We start from the raw sequence: 22,006 nt of genomic DNA, 5'->3' as shown, positions 1-22,006 counted from the left end.
GTATTTAAGGGTTTTTTGTGGTTGTTTTAGATTTTTATCCTCCTCTTTTCTTTCCCCAAATGCAACTCAAGAAGCCAAACATAGTAGTGCTCTATCAACCAACCAATTCATAGAGTTCTGGGGTGAAGGTTGGTTCTGACAAACAAAAAATGTAATGCAGCTTAATAGCTACATACCACCAACTGACCTCTTCTCTGTGACAGTCTATAGCAAATTCTTTTTTCTAGCTCTGTTATCTTCAATCTTTCACTGAAGTAATGGGGGATGTAGTAAGCACATCAGGAACACAGCATATAGAATTCACAGTGTTAATCCTTTCATTAGTTAGTCAGTAACTCTTATCAGTTTTCATACACTCCAGCACTGCATAAAAATAAGCTTCTTAAATCCATATATTATATAGCTTAGTGCTAGAATTACAAAAGAATCCAAGTGAAACCATTTTTATAAAAAAAAAAAAAAAGCAAGGATGAAAATGATTAAAAAAAATTACTTCTAGACAAACTACAACCTTAATCTTTAAGTGTCTTATCCGGTGGAAGCAACCATATGCAAAGGTGAGATATGAGTAATGCTGCCTGGAATCCCAAAAATTAAGACTGTAAAAAAAAAAACCACTTTTCAAAGGGTATATTCAACATCCCAAAATAATCCATTATGGATTCAACATACTCTGTGATGACAGGGAACAGGTAGTATTCCATTATAAGATGATGGCTGATTTACTTGAACAGATATGCATTTTCCTTCAGCACAGCAAAGACATCAATTTTTAAAATTGTCTTGACCATTTATGGTATTATATAGGCCCAGATTTTTGTAGCCTTGTCTCATGTGGTCGTTCTGATTCAGCTCACCAAACACAACAAACCCTCTGTATTTAAATCAATGATTCCTTTATTAGGAGCAGAAGCAGCCCCAGCAAAATGTTTCTCTCTCAATGCAGGCTAACAAGTCTGTCTGGCAGGGAGATGAATAGTTGTCTGCCACATCTATTAATCTCTGCCACCTGCCTTTTATCCCCGAAGCTAGGATAGGGCTTCGTTAGCAGCGGTGGCTTTTCTGTCCCAAGGACCAGCCACAGATTTCCACTGCTCTCCTCTCCTCTGCCTTCTGTGCATCTGCATGTCAGGCACTGGACCCAGCTGTTCCTCCTCTTCCTCATCAGCGACCTCCAGACCTGGGGGCTGATGGCTCTGCCTCTGTCTCTCTTTCTGACAGCTCCATTATCTCTTCCCCCTCAGAGCTCTCAGATTGCCTTGATGCTGACTCTGACTCCTCCTCATCTGATTTGGCTGCTGGAGGGGCCGGCAGCCGACAAGCCAATATAGTAGTATTAATATTAAGACATAACTGATTTGAGAAGGTGAAAGATGAAAGGAAGGAAAAGGACAACTAGCAACAAGTAAAACAAACTAGATTTTAGAAGCAATGTGGCTACCACTAGAAAGTCTGAAGGACCAGATTGTGGACAGATTACCAATTACCTCCAATGGACCAATCAGATCCCACATATTAGGCCTCCTCCGAATTCCATCCGCCGGCCAATGCCAACTGGCGACTACCCAGAGGAGAGCCTTCTCTGTGGCTGCTCTGACCCTCTGGAACGAGCTCCCCGTGGAGATTCGAACCCTCACCACCCTCCAGGCCTTCCGCAAAGCCCTTAAAACCTGGCTGTTCCGACAGGCCTGGGGCTAAAGAGCTTTTGCCCCCCCCCCCTCGAATGGTATGGTTGTTGTGTGCTTTTAAATTGTGTATTGTTTTGTTCGTCTTTTTTATCCCTTATCTGTACCCCCTTCCCTGACTTGGATTGTGAGCCGCCCTGAGTCCCCTTCGGGGGAAAGGGTGGCATATAAATGCAATAAATTCAATTCAATTCAATCCTGTGTCTAGTTATGCAATTCTAAATGTTTACACCAACTTGAAAGTACATAATCAGCTGAATTATTATATGGATCGACTGTAAAATGCTAGTTAATCTCAACAATGATTTTTTTAAATAAAGCAGCTTCATTACTTATTGAAAACTAACCATGAATCACCACAATAGGAACATAAGTTGTAAGAAAGTGATTGAAATTTAGATAGGTGGTGTTTAGGAGAAGAGATGAAAAAAGAAAATACAACAGTATTGGAACTTCTTTAAAGGGAAATGAGAAAACCTGGATGATTGATGTTCTTTTTCTTGTATCCTTTTGTGCATTCTTGATGAACTGACTGGTATCTAAAGAACATAATAAAGTAAAAGCCTCAATATTCCCTTCACTAGTCTTAAAATGAGTGCTTGAACCATCACATTTTTCAATGGAAAGTATGAATGGCTCTAACTAGCAGAAAAACAACCAGCGTTGCAAGAAGAGCAAAACCCTAATTAGAAGAAAAGATGCTGCATAAATTAAGTGATATGAAATGAAGCTTTTCAGCGTGGTCAATTATAAGACAATACAAGCTGTAAGAACAACTTCTCAAACTTTGTTTTGATAAGAAAGGTCCTTAAGATGCTGCTCCTTTTGAATTGTTGCCATCTCTTTTCCATTTATCCAGAATTATTCTGAAGATCAAAAGGGCTGGGAAAGGATTTTAAATGGATTGTGAAAAAAAATAGCCATGTATAAGACTATTTATAATCATGAACTATTATATATAATTATACTCAGATTTATTCAAGGAGACTGTAGCTAGAAAAATGACCTGCTATTTTTAAAAACACAATATATCATTTTCTCAAATAATGTTATATCTATCTCATCCTCAGAGAATATTCTCATGGTGTGACACCATTATGGGACTCCGTAAAACAGACATAGGACAGTGAAATGGAAAAGTGTGGCACTGGAAAAAAAACAGTGATGAAGATGGTTAGTAGAAGTAGAAGTTAAACACAAAAAGAGCCTGAGGCCCAAACAACAAAAATATCAGTAAATGAATAAAGTAAATGTAATATAAATTATATCATTTATCATTTCCAAGACTAATGAATATATATTCACTTGCATAGCACTTTGGTACCCTTATGGATGAACAATGCCATATAAAATGCACTAGATTACTCTCAAGGGTTAGTGATCTGTCTTCTTGAACTACTACCATTCAGCTGTGGCATATGGCCAACAATGATGTTAAACCATTAATGTTTATTATTCTCTCGATACTCTGCGTGAATCACAGTGTAGTGCAACATGGAAAGTTAGCAAAAGTACTGATCTTGAAACTCTGCTGGAATCTCAGTTTATAGCTCGCAGCTTTCCTAACAAGGGTTTTTGCTAAAACTGCAGGTGCTGCCATCAGTTTCATAGAGGAAACATGAGGTTAATCCTGTTTGGCCAACTAATAACAAAACTTCGTTGTTCCTACTGTCTATTTGAGAGAACATTGTGAAGAAAGATTAAATTCCCTGGAAGGACACAAATGTTGGATTCGGGAACAGCATCATTTAGTTCACGTAGAAACCAAGTGCTCTTCAGACATCAATAGGAAGGAAACATCTTGATTTTCTGAAAGATGGCCTGAAGAACAAAGGTTTTCAAAAAGAACTTTTATAAATCTCATTCAAAATTGAATCCCAGGCCTAAGGGGGACCCAAAAGAAATTTGATCCAGCTTGGATGGAGATATAGAAGAATACAAGAACATTTTGTAACAGCTAGCACCATTATTATGAAGATCACACAGGAAAAGAAAACCTGCCTTTTAAAATTTTTGCTTTGATCAGGAGCACTTTTTATAAAGCTGTAGACATGTGCCAAGTCATCAATCCAGTTTGATGGAAGTGTGGCAAACTATTGGGAAATGCGGAATTTGAAGAAGAGGATAAAGAGAAATTCTGTGATGTGGTAGGAGCCGAAGAGAAGACAGAGTTGCTACTGTATTATAATTTCAGAGTCTGGTGTTTCCAGAGCCTGCATTCAAAGAGTAGTTCACCAAAGGTTGAATTATTGTGATTCTTTTGTAAATACTTGGCAGGAGTTACAAGGGTTTATTGTGTGATTTTACCCAAGGCAAAAATATCAGGGGAGGGAATGGGGAACTGTTGAATCAGTGTAAGTTTAGAGATTGAATATGTTATCATTGTGGTCTTCAGAAATGAAGCTCAACACTTCATTTCTGTGATACATGGTATATATAGAGGTCAGGAATCACATTAAGAATGATGAAGCCCTAATAAATTTTAACCAGGAGCATAAATCATATGTTCTATACCAAAGACCATGATATAGAATCAGGAACTGTATAACTAATGAGCCTTTTAAAGTATGTAATCCATATCTGTAGTGGAAGTAGAATATATTTTAAAATAATAGGATAAGTAAAATAAACAGTCTAAAATAACACCATAGTGGAAGTAGAATATATTTTAAAATAATAGGATACATAAAACAAACAGTCTAAAATAATACTGGGCCTGATAGTTTAATTTGAGCATTAGAAGTGTTTTTTTCTATTTTATAACACAATGTTGACTGTGAAACTTCCTGTAGCTTTTGACAGCAAATAAAAGTGTCTTTCATGTTACAAAGAGCAGAGTAATGGTGCTTGGCACCTTCCAAACATGTTCAACTACAATTCTTATCAGTACGCCTTAGTTGAGGAAATATCTAGATACAGTAGATAGATATTTTGTTATAGAAATATATGGATTGTTCCTGGTTTGAAGAAATCATTAGAAATGTTCTTTTGGGTGGCAATGTGAATTGATTACAAAAATGATTAAGTTGGCTTTTAGCACTGAGCAGTATTAATCAGAGAGCAGATTTAAGTGAAATTTCGAATGCAGAATGGTGCAGGGTGACTTCTACACTGTAAATTAGTGGTGCTAAGAAATGTGTGGTTTAACAATTCTGTTTTTAAACAAAGAAATAAATAGTAAATAATGGCCTTGGAAGTATATGATATTGCAAATTATAAATGCCTTTTTTGGTAATGTCATAGAAGCATCTGTAGCAATATTTGGGGGAGGGGGTTTGTTTCTGTTTATACTTTTCACAATTCCTCCCACATCAACCACACTAAAAAAAAACCTTTAAAAATAATGTCAATGTGAGATTAATCTTTTAAAGATATTACTTTTAATCAATTTTATCCGTAATAAAATAGAAAAAAAGAAAAGGTCTCTGCTAAAGAGACACTGCCTTTTGTCTTAAAACTTGAATTTCACTTTGGCTTCTACTGCTAGATCTTATCTCTATGCCACTTGTTGAATGTGAAGTAGACAATTATGCCCCGACAAGCTTATAAAATAGCTCTTTGAAATTGTTTCATTCAATGATGGCAATCCTGAAACCATATCTCTTGGAGAGCTTGTCCTTATACTACTGATTCCTATATATTTAAATATTTATATATTTCAATATATTCTATACTGACAGCCAGTTTGATGTAGTGGTAAGGAACCATGATAGGAACTGGCAGACCATGAGTTCAAATCCTGCATTAGCCATGAAAGCCAGCTGAGTGATCTTGGGCCAGTCATTCAGTTAGCCTCACAAGGTTGTTTTTCTAGGGAAATAGGACAAGGAAGGAATAGTAGGTACATTTGTTGCCTTCAGTAATTTGTAAAAATAACAAAGGAAGAATACAAACAATTTAGCAAAAATATTGTAATATCTGTTTTCAGATCTGCTTTAACAAATAATTGACTGTGATTATACTGAGCAATGACAACATAATTCACATTTAAAATACTGTGGGTCAAAAAAAAGTCATTTGCAATATGGAAATATGGAGTAGCATCTGAAATTTGGTTTGTGTGCCTGTATCAAAAAAAAAAGCACAAATGGTGGTACACAATTGAAACCCATTCCTTTTAAATGCAAAATACATGTAAAATGGAGCAAGGTTTTGGTTGTATAGCATAACTGCCATCTTGACATACATACATACATACATACATACATACATACATACATACATACATACATATCCTTTCCTACCTGGGCATCCCTCTTTGTAATAGCATGGCTGCTAGCTCTCTGTCTGTAGGAAAAGGAAAATAATCTTTATCTAGGAAGAACTGAAAATTATTTGACCAACATTTGAGCAGTCTTTGAGCTATGAATTAGGGGAGATAATAAGGATTAGTTCTCTCCCTATCATATTCTTTCCTGTGTTGTCTATATACCTGCTGGTTGTTATTGTTTTTTTCTCTCGTTTTGTTAGGTGGTCATTTTAGTGTGAGAAATGTCTGACATGCCAATATGGCAGACTCAGAGGATTGAACAATAAACAATTACATCCTGTGAGGTTATGATGGATAGAAACCAGGCACCATGTAAAAGTAATCAGTGGTCAGTACATTTTTGGAGCGAGGTAGTGTTTTTAGTTATATTTTCTAGGTTTTCAGGTGTTTTCAGAAAATAAATCTGTTGCAGGCTATTCTAAGGTCAGTTTAATGCTGGGTTGAAACTTACGTACTACTATATCTCAGTAATACTTGCAAGAATGTACCTAATGTTAAGAACAGTGTTTTGTTCATAAGCTAATGTATTTTTACAGCAATTTTCATTGCTGGAAATATTTTAAAGCAAAATATTTAAATAGCATAGATGTTGCCATCACCATAATTAATTTTTATAACCATGGAGATATTTTGCAGCTTAAATAGGACTGCTTTTTGTCACAACCATAACTGAATGAGTTCACATGGTATGTTTCTACTGGAATGTCTATCTAGACAAATTCCCATCAGAAAATTCACAAATAGAAACAAATTTCTCCTTAAATCAGCATTCAGGAATGATAAAACTCAACCTTTTAAAAGTTGTTTATTATTAGTAATATATTTCCAGGACAGAGTGAACCTTTAAAAAAACCACCATTGGCCACACAAACTATTTTAAGCATCTTCAAGCATAGTAAGTCACTGTGTACAGGACCATGTTGGCAGTAATACTGGAAAACTCCAAAGGGGGAAATGTGCAGATTAATAGGTACTTTGTTAAGATTTGATGTTTACTTCACTACACTGAGAATATCTATACTTAGCAATAGGTTTTTTTATACTTCTACCCATATTCAAAAGTCTAAAAGAGGAAAAATGTTTAGGCTGAGTCAGTTGATCCACAATTGGCTCATAATTTCAGCACATTGTGGTAGCATCTTTTCAGCAATTTTTAAATCTTCTACAGCACATTAAAGACATATAAATTAAAATACTTATCACTTCTGCTTCCCATTATTATTAAGAAAGTGTAAAATTTAAAACCTCTCAAAAATATAGCAAGTTTTGCTAATTTATTATATATTCTATGTCCGGTAGTGTGCATTTCCAAATTGCTGGAATGTCACAATGATACAATCATTATGAAAACAGCAGAAAGTTTCATAATGGAACAACAGCTTTCTGTACTTGAGATGAAGTACAGAAGCCAAAACAAATCTGAAGTCATTCAGTTCCTTGAGCCATCAGTTTAACTTACTTTTTCTCCATATTAACTAAATGATTTAATTTTGAGTCATTGTCGGATAAAAGTACCATCTTGTCAATATAGCTGTTCTTGACTTTATTATGTAATTCTAGTATATTAATTATACTGTATTATTTTCCCATTATTGTCTAACTTAATGTCATTAGTTTTGGAAGACTTTATTATAAAATGAGATAGGCAACTTGATGTCCTTTAGACATTTTCGTCTTCAGCTACTGGCAAGAAATCTTGGGAAATGTAGTTCAAAACATTTGGACTGCTCTGCTCTGAATTCAAAATGTAGAATTAAAGATTTTTAAAAGCTGTAAATGCATTGTCTTTTTTTCAAACATTCCTCATTAGATTTAACAAGGATGTTTCAAACATAAATAACGTATTAGACAAAAATTGTATTTACTTTGTCTAAAGAAAAAAAAAAAACCAGAATAAACTATTCTTATTTGATTTGTTTCAGACAACAAAATACTGTAAGCATCTTCCTGACTCCATTTAAATATAATAACTTTCTATAAGATACCCTTAAATTTTTGTGACTTACTGATATGATACTGAGAATTTATAAGCATTTTATTAGGCCTAATTCCCTGATGCAATTCAACTTTATAATATACCTCTGAAACCAATATCCATACAAATGAACTATGGGTTTTCAACTAGCATTGGCTAACAGACATGCTTTCACTGATTTCTCTTTTCTCAAACTCATACTTGTTTCCATGAAAATATGTTCCACTGGTTAGCTTCTCAATAACTATGTAAAAGTATTGCATGCTTTGTGAACTTTCCTTCCTGAAAGATATTATGAATACTGTTTATTAACTAAATTCAGACTTTGTCCAGATCCTTACTATCTGAAAACCTTACAAACACACGCCCTGTTCTGTAAATGCAGAAAGCTGATTTGTTTCTATTTACATTGCAACTAATACATTCTTTTCTACTGCAGTAGCCATCAAAAAATATATTTTACTGCTAATATAAAAAATAGTTTTGGAAAATATCCATGTGATCAAACTGTAGAACATAAATAATGCTGTAATATAGAAATTATTCAAATCAAATCCAGGCTCAGGAGATAAATTTAAGGTATAGCCAATAAGTAATAGTAGAACTCCCTGAAGTATACTTGAAGTCCATCACATTTTTAATATAGTAATTGAACTGCGACTTGGAAGTTTTTCTAACATTCAGCTGGAATCCTCCTTCTCTAACTCATTCATTACTTTGTCCTGTATTTTGGAAGGAAAGATAACAGGCTTTGAATCTTCTTTCATACAACACCCTTTCAGTTATTTGAAGACTGCTATCATATTGTCCTTTTCTTCAGGTTAAACATACTTAGATCCTATAATCTTTCTTCAAATGAAAGAAAGTGTTCTGCTTATCCTCATTGTCCTTCTCTCAACTTCTTCCAATGTCTCTGAATTATTATTAAAGTGCATAGAACTGGACAGAGAATTCAAGATGGAGTTTGATCAAAGCAGAACAGAATGGAATGAACACTTTCTGTGGTTTAGAAATTATACCTTTGTGGATGTAAACTAAAATTACACTTGTGCTTTTTGAAGCCACCCCACACATATTCAGTTTGGTGGCAGATATTACATTACTAAGCTGACTATTCCACATCCTGTACCTGTGCATTTCTTTTTCATGTCCTAAATGAACAATTGTGCATGTATGCTTCTTATTCTGTTAGCTTTAGCCTTTTCTTCAATCTATCCAGAGTTTTTGGAATATTATTTCTGTCTGTCAATGTATTAGCTATCCCATAGAATTTTAGATCACTTGCAAATCTAATAAACATTCTTTCCATGTTTTCATCCAAACAGTAATTAAAATATTGAAGAGCAGAAGAACTGATCATCATATCATCCAATTATTACCTTTCAGTTGGATGAAAAATCATTATCAACACTCTATAGGTACAATTTTAAGACAATTGTAGTATCCTTGTGCTGCAGTCCTACATAAAAATCCCATGAGAAAATATTTCAATAGCAATGTATCCTGCTTCTGAATAAACATTGTAGTTACTAAGCACATGTAAATGTATTGTACAAATGAATACTTTTCCATAATGTTGGGAAAAGTACATTATTAAATCTATATGGATATTTAAAAGTGGGACTGGCATCTGTCTTCTAAGGATAATTGTTATTCTTAATTCTGCCCCAATTCTTTGATACAACCATGCATCAAAGGCAAATGTAAATTGAGAATCAAAGCAAACACAAAGGATAACATCATTTTCAAAACAGATTCTAGGTTTCAAAGAGGAATATTTTTTATAAAAGTCCTGTCAAATATTAGAGTTTGTCTGCATCACCCAAAAAAGTCATGACTAACCAATCTTCAACTCTTAGGAAAAAATATGTCTAGGCTTGGAGAGATAAATGCAGATCTTTCTTTACATTAGCCCATCCACATAAAGTCTAGGTAAATTGGTACACTTGTACATATATATTTTTTCACTTAAGCAAAATCTATTTTTAAACCAATGTTAACTCAAAACTTATTTATTTTATATATTAAAATTGTGTTTCTCTTTTCTTTCTGCATAATTTTGCAATAATAGCAATGTTAGGATGTGTGTATATGTATGTATGCATATAAGCTGAATGGCTCATAACACGTGCAAGTATTCAATTTTATTAATAATATGTATGTTACATAAAGAACTGTCTTTAACTTTATTCTATTGTTAGGGTTAGGGTTATGTTCATAGTTATCATAACTTTTATGATTGTTAATTGTTTCAAAAGCATATTGGTTTAACTCCTGTAGCTGGTAGTAAGTATGAATCAGTATTTAACACTCCATAATAAGCATGATTACAACCAAAAAGACAGTTTCTCTTTTAATCTAACTGAAAATTAAAACACTGTTCCAAAACATAATTATATGAACAAATATAAATATAAATTCAAATGAATCATAACAGCACTGTTAATTCAAGCAACAAAAATTTGTAATTTGGAAATAATTACATACGGTTCTGGTGATTTTTTTTAGTACATCTTAAAACACTGTGAGAGACCAGAGAAAGTGATCTTCAAAGAGTTTATTGTCAGACTTTACCACAAAATATTTCTCAAGTTACTTATTAAGGGCAAAGAAAGAAAAAAAAATTACCATTTTTTCCATAGTAGAATTCTTTTTTCTTAGCCATTTTCTGATTCCTCACTCTAACCACTACAAGAACCTCGCCAGGAAGAACAGTTTGTACAGTGAGTTTATGTCCACAAAATACTATTTGACGAGGTTTAAAAATAAAGCTAACTGAGTGACACACCAAAGCTTCCAATCAGGACACAAATAAAAATAGGGGCAGGACTTCTGCTTTCTGAACAGTTATTTCATCTCATGCCAAAATAAGACTAGTGCTATAAAAATAGGAATTCTATGCTATTTTCATTAAAGTTCTTTTTCCCCCCAAACCATATAAATAGAGAGTCAACTTGAAACCACCACAGCCAGTTTAGTACTCAACATAGTGTCTCTATCATTATATATCATTTTGAAATTCATCAACTGTACTGTCAACTATTTGGTGTGGAAGAGATGGAAAGCATTTCATGCATTTGTTGCATTCACATATAAAAACATTGCAGACATTTTGCTTAGAGTATTTTAAAATAAATTATTTTAATATATTAGCAGTTGCAATAGAATTTCATTTTCTATTTGCTAAGAAGCTTTTTTTCCCCATGCAAACCACATGCTGGTTGTGATCCATTTGTAATGCAGAATGACAATTTACATCAACATACATTTTCTGAATTTCATCCATTTTAGGGATATCATAGGATGCCAAAGCTAAACTACCAGTAGCACAGCAGGTACAATATAATACATTATATTAAAATCTTTAAATTAATTTTAAAATGATGGAAAATTGAAATATGGGTTTCTCAATCCACATGGCTAAACTCTTTGCAGATAATTTTCCTCTCCGCAGGCGCCTTCATCTTTATATCAACAGTAATGCCAATGTTTTGACAAGCAGGTTATAAATCAAAACCAATGGTGCCATTCAAGTACATTCCATTAAAAAGCTGATCTTTAGTCAGGGCCCAAGAAAAGGAGATGGTTAACTCTGAAGACGAAGGAGAGAGCAGGTAAGGCTACAATACCAGGAAAACCATTGCAGCTGGCCTCATACTTAACAATATTTATAGGGATTTAATTTCTTGCAGATTATGCATCTGCTGTGCAGATTTGTGACTTTTGCTGGAGCAAATAAAAGACCCATATTTGAAGACAAAACATTCTGAATAATTACCTGCTTCCCCTAGAATATGTGTTTTTTAACTATGCTGAATCAAAAACTACAACTCCCAAAATTTGTTAAGTAGAGAAGATGGCAAATACTAAACACTTCAGATTATTTATATACACACATGCATATAAAATTGTTCTTAGAAATGTTTCTATTTCTCTTCACAATAACATGAAATTACAAGCCTGATTTTAGAATTTGTAATCTCAGTTTTCAATTAGTATATACAAGTGAAGCTAAACCGCCCTGGATATCAATGCTGCTATAAAAATCTTAGAATAAAGATACAGGTAAGCACATTGGTTCAAGTATAACCTACTTTGCTACTGTAAAAAGGAGACAATAAAGAAAGAATTCAATGTATCAGATATTTTCCTCTAAATGTTATGTCATCATGTAACTATATTGTAATCACTCTCTGGCATAACCTACTTCACAATAAATAATGCCTGGAGGGATATTATCCAAGTTTAATAAATTCCATTTGAGAATAAAATTCTCTTGGTGAGATTCCAAATGATGCCATCTGTTGCCCTCGAGGACAGACTGTCTAAGATCCCATATAATTATTTTGTTATTCTGGGAGCAGCTAAATAGATTTAGGTGACCACATACTGATAGAGAAAATGGAGTGTAAGGATCTCCTGGGATTTCAAGAAAATGCAGTAACTGGATTTTCACACGCTCACCCAAATGCTTTTAAAATAATTTTAAATATAGGTTTGCTACCAATTTATTGATATTGTGAAAACCACACTTGATATGAAATGTGATGCAAAGTGTTCTCATTGATTCTTCCAGTTAAATCAGCCTTGTTTCCCTACAGGATATTCTATCTACCTTCCCTGACAAATTTCTCAACTTTCAGTCACCATTCAGAGGGCAAATCATTTCTTTTGTTTGGGACATTACTTCTCCTTTCATCCCTCCACCCAAACCTTCAATCCTGCTGTTCTGTTTCCCTAGTGTATGAATAAAGCATTATCTGTCTAGAGCCACGGTGGTGCAGTGGTTATAGTTAGTGCAGGCTACTTCTGCAAATCACTGGCTACAGCAGTTTTACAGATCGAATCTCACCAGGCTCAAGGTTGACTCAGCCTTCCATCCTTTGGTAAAATGTGGACCCAGATTGTTGGGGACAATTAAGGTGACTAGACATCCCGATTTTGGCGGGGCAGTCACGATTTCTAACAATTTGTCCCATGTCCTGGGGCATTTTTAAAAAGTCCCGATTTTCTGGCTTCATGTTGAAAGCACAGTGGATTTGCTTAAAACATCCTAACCGGAGCAAGACAAAAGACACTCTGTCTAACCCTCTCTATGTCTCAGTACTTTCATTGAAGATATTAAAATGTTAAAGCAAGAAAACATAACCCCCCGCCCTTTTACTTACTTTTATAAGAAAAGATGACCCAGTACCATAGAGCTCCAGGAAATACTTTGGCTAGAGAAGTAGTGACTGTTCCTTCCTGGATTTCCCAGAGGGGAGGGGCACGGAGGTTGGAGGTCGGCTCATGTGGGAAAAATGGTGGCAAGGTTTCTTTGAAAAATATTTCCCTGGGACTAATTTCACCATTTTAATTTGCTCAGTTCTTTGTATTAACATCTACATCATTCTGGATTGACTTGGAGTGCCTGCCTGCTGGTAAGTGAGCCGGGATTTTTTCTTTTATTTTTTTAATGTATTTTAAAATAATATTTTATTTATTGTGCATAGGATTTTTTAAAATAGTTTTATTCTGTGCAGATTATTTTTTTAAATTGTCTTAGACTATTTAAAAAAAGATTATATCCAAAATAAATTGAAATAAACCATTTTAAAAATTCTATGCACAATACTTTGAAATATATTGTGCATAGAATTTTTAAAAATAGTTCTACTTAAATTAATTCTGTGTGGAATAGTTTGAAATGGTGGTATAATTTTAGTGACCAAAGTTACAATGGCATTGAAAAAAGTGACTGATGACCATTTTTCATACTTAGTGACCATTTTTCACACTTAGCGACCATTTGCAGCATCCTCATGGTCACATGATCAAAATTTTGATGTTTGGCAACAGATTCATATTTATGATGGTTTCAGTGTCCCGGGGTCATGTAATTTTTGTTGCTCCATATACAATTTTTATTCAACCCCCCCCTCCCCCCAGGGTCAATGGTGTCCCTCTTTACCAATCTGAAAATCTGGTCACCTTAGGGACAATAGGCTGACACTGTAAACAGCTTAGAGAGGGCTGTAAAGCACTGTGAAGTGGTATATATCTAAGTGCTATTGCTAGTGCTATATAGCAACAGTGAACAAACAGAAAGAGAAAGAATTTAAGTATAACACCTTATACTGGAGTGTGCTACTTTTTTCAGTATTTTTTACCATTTTGTTTCATTGTACAGTTTATACAGTAAAAGCAATTCTGGATAAGTTGTAAAGGCTAATAATTGCATCAATACAGTGAAACCAAATATTTATTGGAGAATGCTTAGATTTAGCTTAGTTTTACGAGTTTCCATTAAACCCAAGAAGAAAATCAAAGATAATATTTGGTGTCTTTTATTATTTTGGTTAGTTACAGAATTAGTATATTTCAGGGCTTCAGATAGTGAACTCTTCCCAACATTTATCTCTCATCTGGCTTTCACATCTGAAATAATGGTAACAGCTCTTTTCTGCAGCTCAAGGTAAAAGTCTCCCTATATTTTTGTTCATGATAACAGAATTGTTAACAATTTATATATCACACCCAGTTCCTATGGGGATTTGGGAAGCTCACTTTCAAACTCTTATGTGAAACTCAGTCAGAGGAACCTGGTCTCACACCAGTTTCAGAATCTGAAGTAAAAAGGCTTAACAACAACTTCAAGCCAAATCTGACTCCTAGTTGTGACCAGAGCTTCTCTAAAATGTAAAATCTCATTAACTGCCAGGTCCCTCCTGACCTCAATTTTCCACACACGGATCAATTTGAAAACAGATTAAATGGTGGCCATTATTGCCTTATTATGAAGCAAAGGGATGGGGTGATCCTACCATCATATTGACTTATGAGCTTGACAAGTATTATAAGCAAGTTTTGTGAAAGCCATTTGAACTGAAAGTTCCAAGAAAGGCTGAAAAAACAAAGTTATTAAGGTCTGTAAACAAGTGGACGTGAGATCCAATTTACCATAATTTAATCTGCAGGGGTTTGTTTTGTATACTCTAACAGAGAAATGTATCCAGTGTATTATTTACATCATTCATAAATTAATATACGTACATGGCGACAGTTAATGCAAACAGCAGTGTGTTGCTAGAGAAATATATAGCAATAGCAATAGCAGTTAGACTTATATACCGCTTCATAGGACTTTCAGCGCTCTCTAAGCGGTTTACAGAGTCAGCATATTGCCCCCACAGTCTGGGTCCTCATTTCACCCACCTCGGAAGGATAGAAGGCCGAGTCAACCTTGAGCCAGTGAGATTTGAACCGCCGAACTGAAGATAGCAGTCAGCTGAAGTGGCCTGCAGTACTGCACTCTAACCACTACGCCACCTCGGCTCTAATATGTATAATAAATATATATGAATATACAGAGGTATTAATAATTGTAGTAGTTGTATGAACTTGTGCCAGACGTATCTAAAATTCAATATTAGTTAAAGTTGGGGGAATAGCTCTGTGCTACAGAGTGAGGCAAAGAATCAAACACTTAAATTATCAACACAACCACTATCTGTAATAAACTCTTGACCATTTATGAATCTGATAAAAGGATTTTCCACATATACTTAAAAACAGTAAAGTAAAACTCATTTGATTGTTTATTAGATATAGGTTAAAAAGCTAAAGGTCTATTTTCAGAGCAAAATACACTAACTCTAGCTATCTAATGCATGCCAGGGGTAACTAAGGAGTTGGAAGGTCTTCAGTTTGCTTTATTGTGAGATAAATTATACAATATATTGCAAACAAAAGGTGGACAAATCTGAAGGTGGGGAGAAGTAAAAATCATAATAAGCTTGTGTTACGTTAACCATGTTTTGTTGAATAGACTAAAATTAACTGGGTTCACAAAACACAATAAATTATTTACAGTATAATTGATGTGTAAATCCATTCACTAAACTATGATTAAAAGAGGATGAACCCTGTGGATCTTCTTTTTCGTGTGTGTGTGTGTGTGTGTGTGTGTGTGTGTGTGAGAGAGAGAGAGAGAGAGAGAGAGAGAGAGAGAGAGAGAGAAAGAGAGAGAGAGAGAGAGAAAGAAAGGGAGGGGGAGGGAGAAAGGGAGATATGTTGGCTGTCATTTAGTTAAAATGATAGATTTGTGGTACATCATTTATCAGAACCAGGCAATGTTAACAAATGACACTGTTATCTAAGTCTACAACAGTAAATTGTTCAAAATAAACTCATCAGAATGGTATAGAAACTTGGAAGCAATGCATTGTTTGATATTTATTCGCTTCATTTCATTTACAAAGGCACCCAATTCAAAATTACTGTTTTGAGAAATAGCCATTGATGTTGTTTGGCCCTGTGCCATGAAGGGCCTCAAAAGTGATAACCAGTCTACTAGTAACCAGTGCAACTTCCAAAATAGAAATATTAAACAGACATCATAAGGCATGATCCAAACTGCCCTGGCCACTGCATTCTGCATCAGCTATAATGTCCAATATAGGCAGTCCTCAACTTCCAACCATTCATTTAGTAACTATTTGAAGTTACAACAGTACTGAAAAAAGTGACATGATTATTTTTCACATTTACAACCATTACAGTAACCCCATGGTGACATGATCAAAATTTGGCAACTGGCATGTATTTATAATGGTTGCATTGTCCCAGGATCCTATGACCATCTTTTGTGACCTTCTGACAAGCAATGTCAATGGGGAAGCCAGATTCACTTAACAACTCCATTACTAATGTAACAGCTTCAGTGATTCAGTTAACAACTGTGGTAAAAGGTTGTAAAGTGGGGCAAATCCACTTAACAACTGCCTTGTTTAGTAACTGAAATTTTGGGCTCAATTGTGGTCATAAGTCAAGGACTACCTGTAGTCTTGAAGGGTAGCCCCATCTAGAGCACATTATAGAAGTCCACACATAAGGTGACCAAAGGGTGAGTAACTGCTCCAAGTGCCTCCTAGTCCATAAGGGTCTCCATGTTCTAATCCATAGGTCTATGTGTAAAAGACCTGTGTGGCCACAGCTGCCAACTCAAATAGGAGCTGTGAGTCCATGAAGATCCCCAAACTATACATTACCCAAAGGGGTAAATATAGATATCTTCCTAATCGGGGAGCAGAGGTATAAAATCTTACAACTACTAAATCTTGCCAGGATTAAGTCTGATCCTATTCCTTTCTATCCAGGGGCTTATGACCTCCAGACTATTAAGCAGATATACTGTCTAAATATCTTTTAAAAGTTTTTTCTCACTGCAAGATAAGACCATAAAAGCCTCATTTCTCTTACTTTTAGTCAGCTTTTGTTAGAATTAAATAAAGATTTTCATACGCACACCTTTTAGTGATCTCTCAAACTCAACATCATGAAAGGGGGCCATAAAATGCAGCCTATGTTCTAGAAGAGGTAGTAGATAGTTTTTCATCTTTTGTTAATCTAATGAAGCTTTTTTAAAAATTTCAGATGTAATTTTCTATAGCTCTTACTATTTCTCTTGACACGTTCATTCAACTAAAAGTAGCATTGCCTTCAAAAATAATCGTAGCTAAAATAGAAGCTCAACTGATTAAAAAAATCAGTTGCAATCTGCATGCTTTGTTTCTATTTTGTTCCCCAAAAACTGATATACAAAAGGGAAACACAGTAATGTTAATGAATGATACAAACCTTTAATGTAATTCAGTCTAATTTATGGTTCTAAAATATGCTTTTAATGAATATAGTTTGACCTTTAGTATGAGTTTATAACTTGCTGTATCTCAGCAATATTTTCAGTAGAAGAATTTATAACTATGTTATGAAGAAAATACTATATATCTATTTTATACCCTATTTTACTTTTGAAAATGATTTGCAATATGCTGTATATACAATAATATACAATAGTTAGGAAAGTAATAGCCCAAATATAAATTAGAAGATCTACAGTTGCCAGAATAGAAGAAAATACCATTTCCTTTAATATAAGAAGGATTTATGCTACAGAGTGTAATTTGTTTATGTTGGATTTACTTACACTCATTTTTGAAAGATAAAACAAATAAATATAAAGTGCAAAATAGAAATAGAAAACTAAGTAAGAAAACCAACTCTCAATATTGTAACCCCAGAAAGCATTTAACTGATGGGTGGGAATAATGCAAATTATAGGTAGGTAGGTATATGTATATGTATATGTATATGTATATGTATATGTATATGTATATGTATGTGTATGTGTGTGTATATATATGTGTGTGTATGTGTATATACATACATATATACATACATACATACATACATACATACATACATACATACATACATATATATATATATATATATATATATATATATATATATATATATATATATATATATGTAGTATATATGTTTATGTAATATATGTATGTATGTATGTATGTATGTATGTATGTATGTATGTATGTATGTATGTGTAATATATATATATTCCTAGCTCTCAAATATTGGAATACTAATATCATGTCACCCCTAGTTCTTCTTTTCTCTAGACTAGGCAAATCCAAATCCTAGAATAGTTCTTCATATGTTTTAGTCTCCAGGGCTTTGATTATCTTAGTTGCTCTTCTCTGAACTTTTTCCCAAAATCATATTTTTTTTGTAGTGTGGTGACCAAAATTGGTTGCAGTATTCCTGGTGTGTTCTTACTAAGGTTTTATAAAGTGGTACTAATACTTACTATGACTTCATTTGTATCCAACTACAGAGTTGCTTGACACCTCAATTGTAACCAGTAAACTGAAATTTGATTCTCCTGAAAAGAAGGTGCTATATGAAACAATAACATTTGTACATTCTGAAGGAAAGAGGGAGGGAGGTAGTATTTCTGATGCTCCCTGCTAGCTTCCCACAAGGAATTTCAATGGAGAAGCCTGCAGGAAATTGGAAATTGATCCTAATCCCAGTACTTTGTTATCCACCTGTGGTCATACTGTTTCTGTTTATCTAAGGAAATATCTCTAAAACAGTGATCCAAGGGTCAAGTGTTATCTAGTGTTTAAATGTTTACAGGGTATATTTAATACATGCCATGTATACATTGCCATGCTATTCTCAGGGACAAAACAGTGTGACAATAATAACAAAAACTCCTATGCAAGATTTTTGCTTGACAAATAAGCAAAAATAAGTGAATTGGGATTGGTGAACAGAAGAAAATGAACTACAGTATTTTCCCTACTGATTTATCTAGGTGATGTCCCATTAAAATTAATACTAAGAATTTCTTCCATGCAAACATGTCTCTAGTGATCCAAATCTTGCTTAGAAAAAGGACTGAAGTTCCTATTACCTAGGTTAGACTCCTTAAATTAAGAAGGTTTGCATTATCTTTACAACTCTGTCTCTGAAGTTGAAACTGTACTGTATATTTGATTAATAGCATGTTTTGCATGGTCTTATGCAATGTTTCTATAAACAATTATAATAGTTTTTAAAGTAATAGTGAATGCATTATTATACTTATAATTGTACTTTCTCCATAAAATCCTCTGAATTCAATAAATACAGAACAAAACAAAAATTAACTACTTCCTTAAAAGTTCATTAAAGAGAGCATTAAGTTTTGTATGGAAAGAAAACTGCCTAATTAAGCAATTCAGTGCTTGCATTATAATCCCATATGCCCTGTGGTTCACATACTGAATTTTTAAACAGGTCTTTTTAAAGCAATGATCTAATTTAAAATAATGAACATATTTGCTTGTTGGGATACACATTATTCACTGATATTGGTAAAATATTAAATGTTTTTAGACACATGCAGAGCAAGAGCAAGATTTGAAATATCAATATAATTAATTGAACATGAAGGGAATTGCTGAGATCTTGGAAAAGAAAATAGAACATAATGAATATATTGCCACTAAAACAGTAAAGTTCTTCTATTGCTTTTTTCTTCAGATCTATCCAACATCAGCATTTCAGTCTTGTCCTTGTTAATCCAATTTCCTGATACTGAATTAAATTGCTGTATATATTCCATTATCAATAATGGATAATATTTGTATGAGAAACAATAATTGTCAGCATATAATTTCAATTTATGTTCTTGGCTTGCTAACTTAATTCCTGAAATTTTATTTTCTTGACATATCTTTGTACTTGTACTACCATTGAAAATAAAAGGGAGAGAGGGAACATTATTGTTTTATTAGCTCCATTATTGTATATTTTTGTTACAGAAGACTATTTATTATTATCTTGGGTTCTTCTTTATAACTACTCTGTATCAATATAAGTGAGTTTGCATCATTTTCTTCAACAGCATATGCATGAAGGCTATTTCAAAGTGTCAAAAGCTTTCTTCATACAGTGAAAAAAAGATCTTATTTTTCTGATTTTTATTGTCAATAGCATTCAAAATGTGTCTTTCATTTATTCTTCTTATTAAGAATTATTATTGTTAGTACCTTAAATTTACACATTTCTTTTCCTTTTGGAGCTCAACACAGTATTCATATACTCACATCATATTTATTATACAGCAACAATCCTGTGATTGCTGGACCGAGAAATAATGACTAATCCCCAAATATCCTTTCAGTTACATAGTCAAGTGGGGGACATCAGTTTCTTTCATCCCAGTCTAAAACTTTAACCATGATATTATAAAAAGGAAATCTCAGCTAAAAGGAGGAATTCTTTCTTGCATTTCATTCTTTCAACAGAGATTTTTTATACTTATTAGAACATATCTTTATCAATTCAAAATTCTAATTAAAAGACACAGAATAAGAATACCCTATTCTTGCTTTTATGCATATGTTGCATTTGTACAATTGAAAGCAATTAAAAAGTAATAAAATATTTATATTCAAATATACATCTTGAACAGCATCAAATGCAACTACTCATTCATTGAGCTTATTAATCTGATACATGCTTTAGCATGCTTATTATTAATATGGTATACAATGTACATGAATTTAAGGCACATTTTATAAATGTTACGAGTTTGATAAATCAGAAAGAAAACTTGTATTATTATCAAATTTGTAACAAATAAAAAATAAAGGTAATTATACTGGCTGTAAGCAAAATTGCCACATTAAGCTTTCCGTAAATCTTATTGCGGACAAAGACTTTATAAATAATCAAAATTAAATCTGCAGCTGAAGAAAATACGCAGACAAAGTCAGTTCCATCCTTCAGATTTGGTTCATTTGTAAATTTCATCTAAAGGTAAAATATGACCAATCTTAAATATATAAAATAATAATTTAAAAACCACTTTCAGCTTCCAAGTATCTGACATTTTCATTTGACTATGCAAGACAAGCATCTGGTTACATATGATATAATATTTGATGGCTTAAAAGTTACAAAGAATCTGCCTGCTAAACTCCTTCCCACAGTCCTGCATAGTTTTACAACAATTGCCCTAACTTGTTTAGCTTTTTTAAAGCATGTTTTAGCTTTCTGTCAAAGTTACTCATTTGTATTTATGCAGAAAATACATTTAAAACTACCCACAAATCTAACAAGCTATATATTATTCTATTGTTCTATCTAACTGCAGCATGTACAGTATTTCCCCAGTCAAATCCTTATCTTAACTTTTCACATTAAAATAGTATATCAGAGATAAGGTTATTTTTCACTTAGTCTTCAAAAGGACAATATAGTACATACCAAATTACCATATGTGTGTCGTTCCTCCCCCCACCCCGCCCCAATATACTGAAATTTCCACAATATCCCATTCCAAATTTTGAGAAGAACAAGGATTTTCAGAGGATGGCTTCATAGCAAAATTTGTGAAAATTTCATTAATGACATATATTCACTCATTATTAAGTATTATGATTAATTAGATTTATACCACATCTTCTTACAGGATATCAAGGTGACATACTGTCAATCTGACTAGGTATAACGAACCTTGAAATTAACTCATCCAAATGTTTCTCAACTACTTTTATTGAGATTGTCTATAATAACAGAATCTTTCAAGTTTTTTCTTATTATTTCTAAATACTATAATTTAACAGAAAATTTTGGATATTATCAAAGTAAAATCAATACTGGACTAGATTGCTAATGGCACCATATCAATGAGTCAATGGTGGGATTCAATTTTTTTACTACCGGTTCGGTGGGCGT

General features: G+C 33.5%; 1 protein-coding gene across 2 annotated transcripts in view; it reads right to left on the bottom strand.

The window, feature by feature from the left end:
• SLC44A5 (solute carrier family 44 member 5) overlaps window positions 1–22,006 on the bottom strand; it is a 159,071-nt gene that overhangs the window by 62,515 nt on the left and 74,550 nt on the right. The window contains exon 1 of one of the 2 annotated variants that reach the window (XM_087719457.1): window positions 10,559–10,607. The exons of the other annotated variant lie outside the window; for it this stretch is intronic. Within the exon in view, the coding sequence (XP_087575583.1) occupies window positions 10,559–10,595 (37 nt within the window). The 5' untranslated portion in view covers window positions 10,596–10,607. Of the gene's footprint in view, window positions 1–10,558; window positions 10,608–22,006 lie in introns of those variants that run through there. 2 annotated transcript variants of the gene reach the window in all.

This window comes from Thamnophis sirtalis, unplaced genomic scaffold, assembly GCF_051295495.1.
Source record: "Thamnophis sirtalis isolate CommonGarterSnake01/CBP01778 unplaced genomic scaffold, rThaSir2_p1.2 scaffold_7, whole genome shotgun sequence".
Taxonomy (NCBI): Eukaryota; Metazoa; Chordata; class Lepidosauria; order Squamata; family Natricidae; genus Thamnophis; species Thamnophis sirtalis.
Note: the sequence above shows the minus strand (reverse complement) of the source record. Positions and strands in the feature narration are given on the sequence as shown.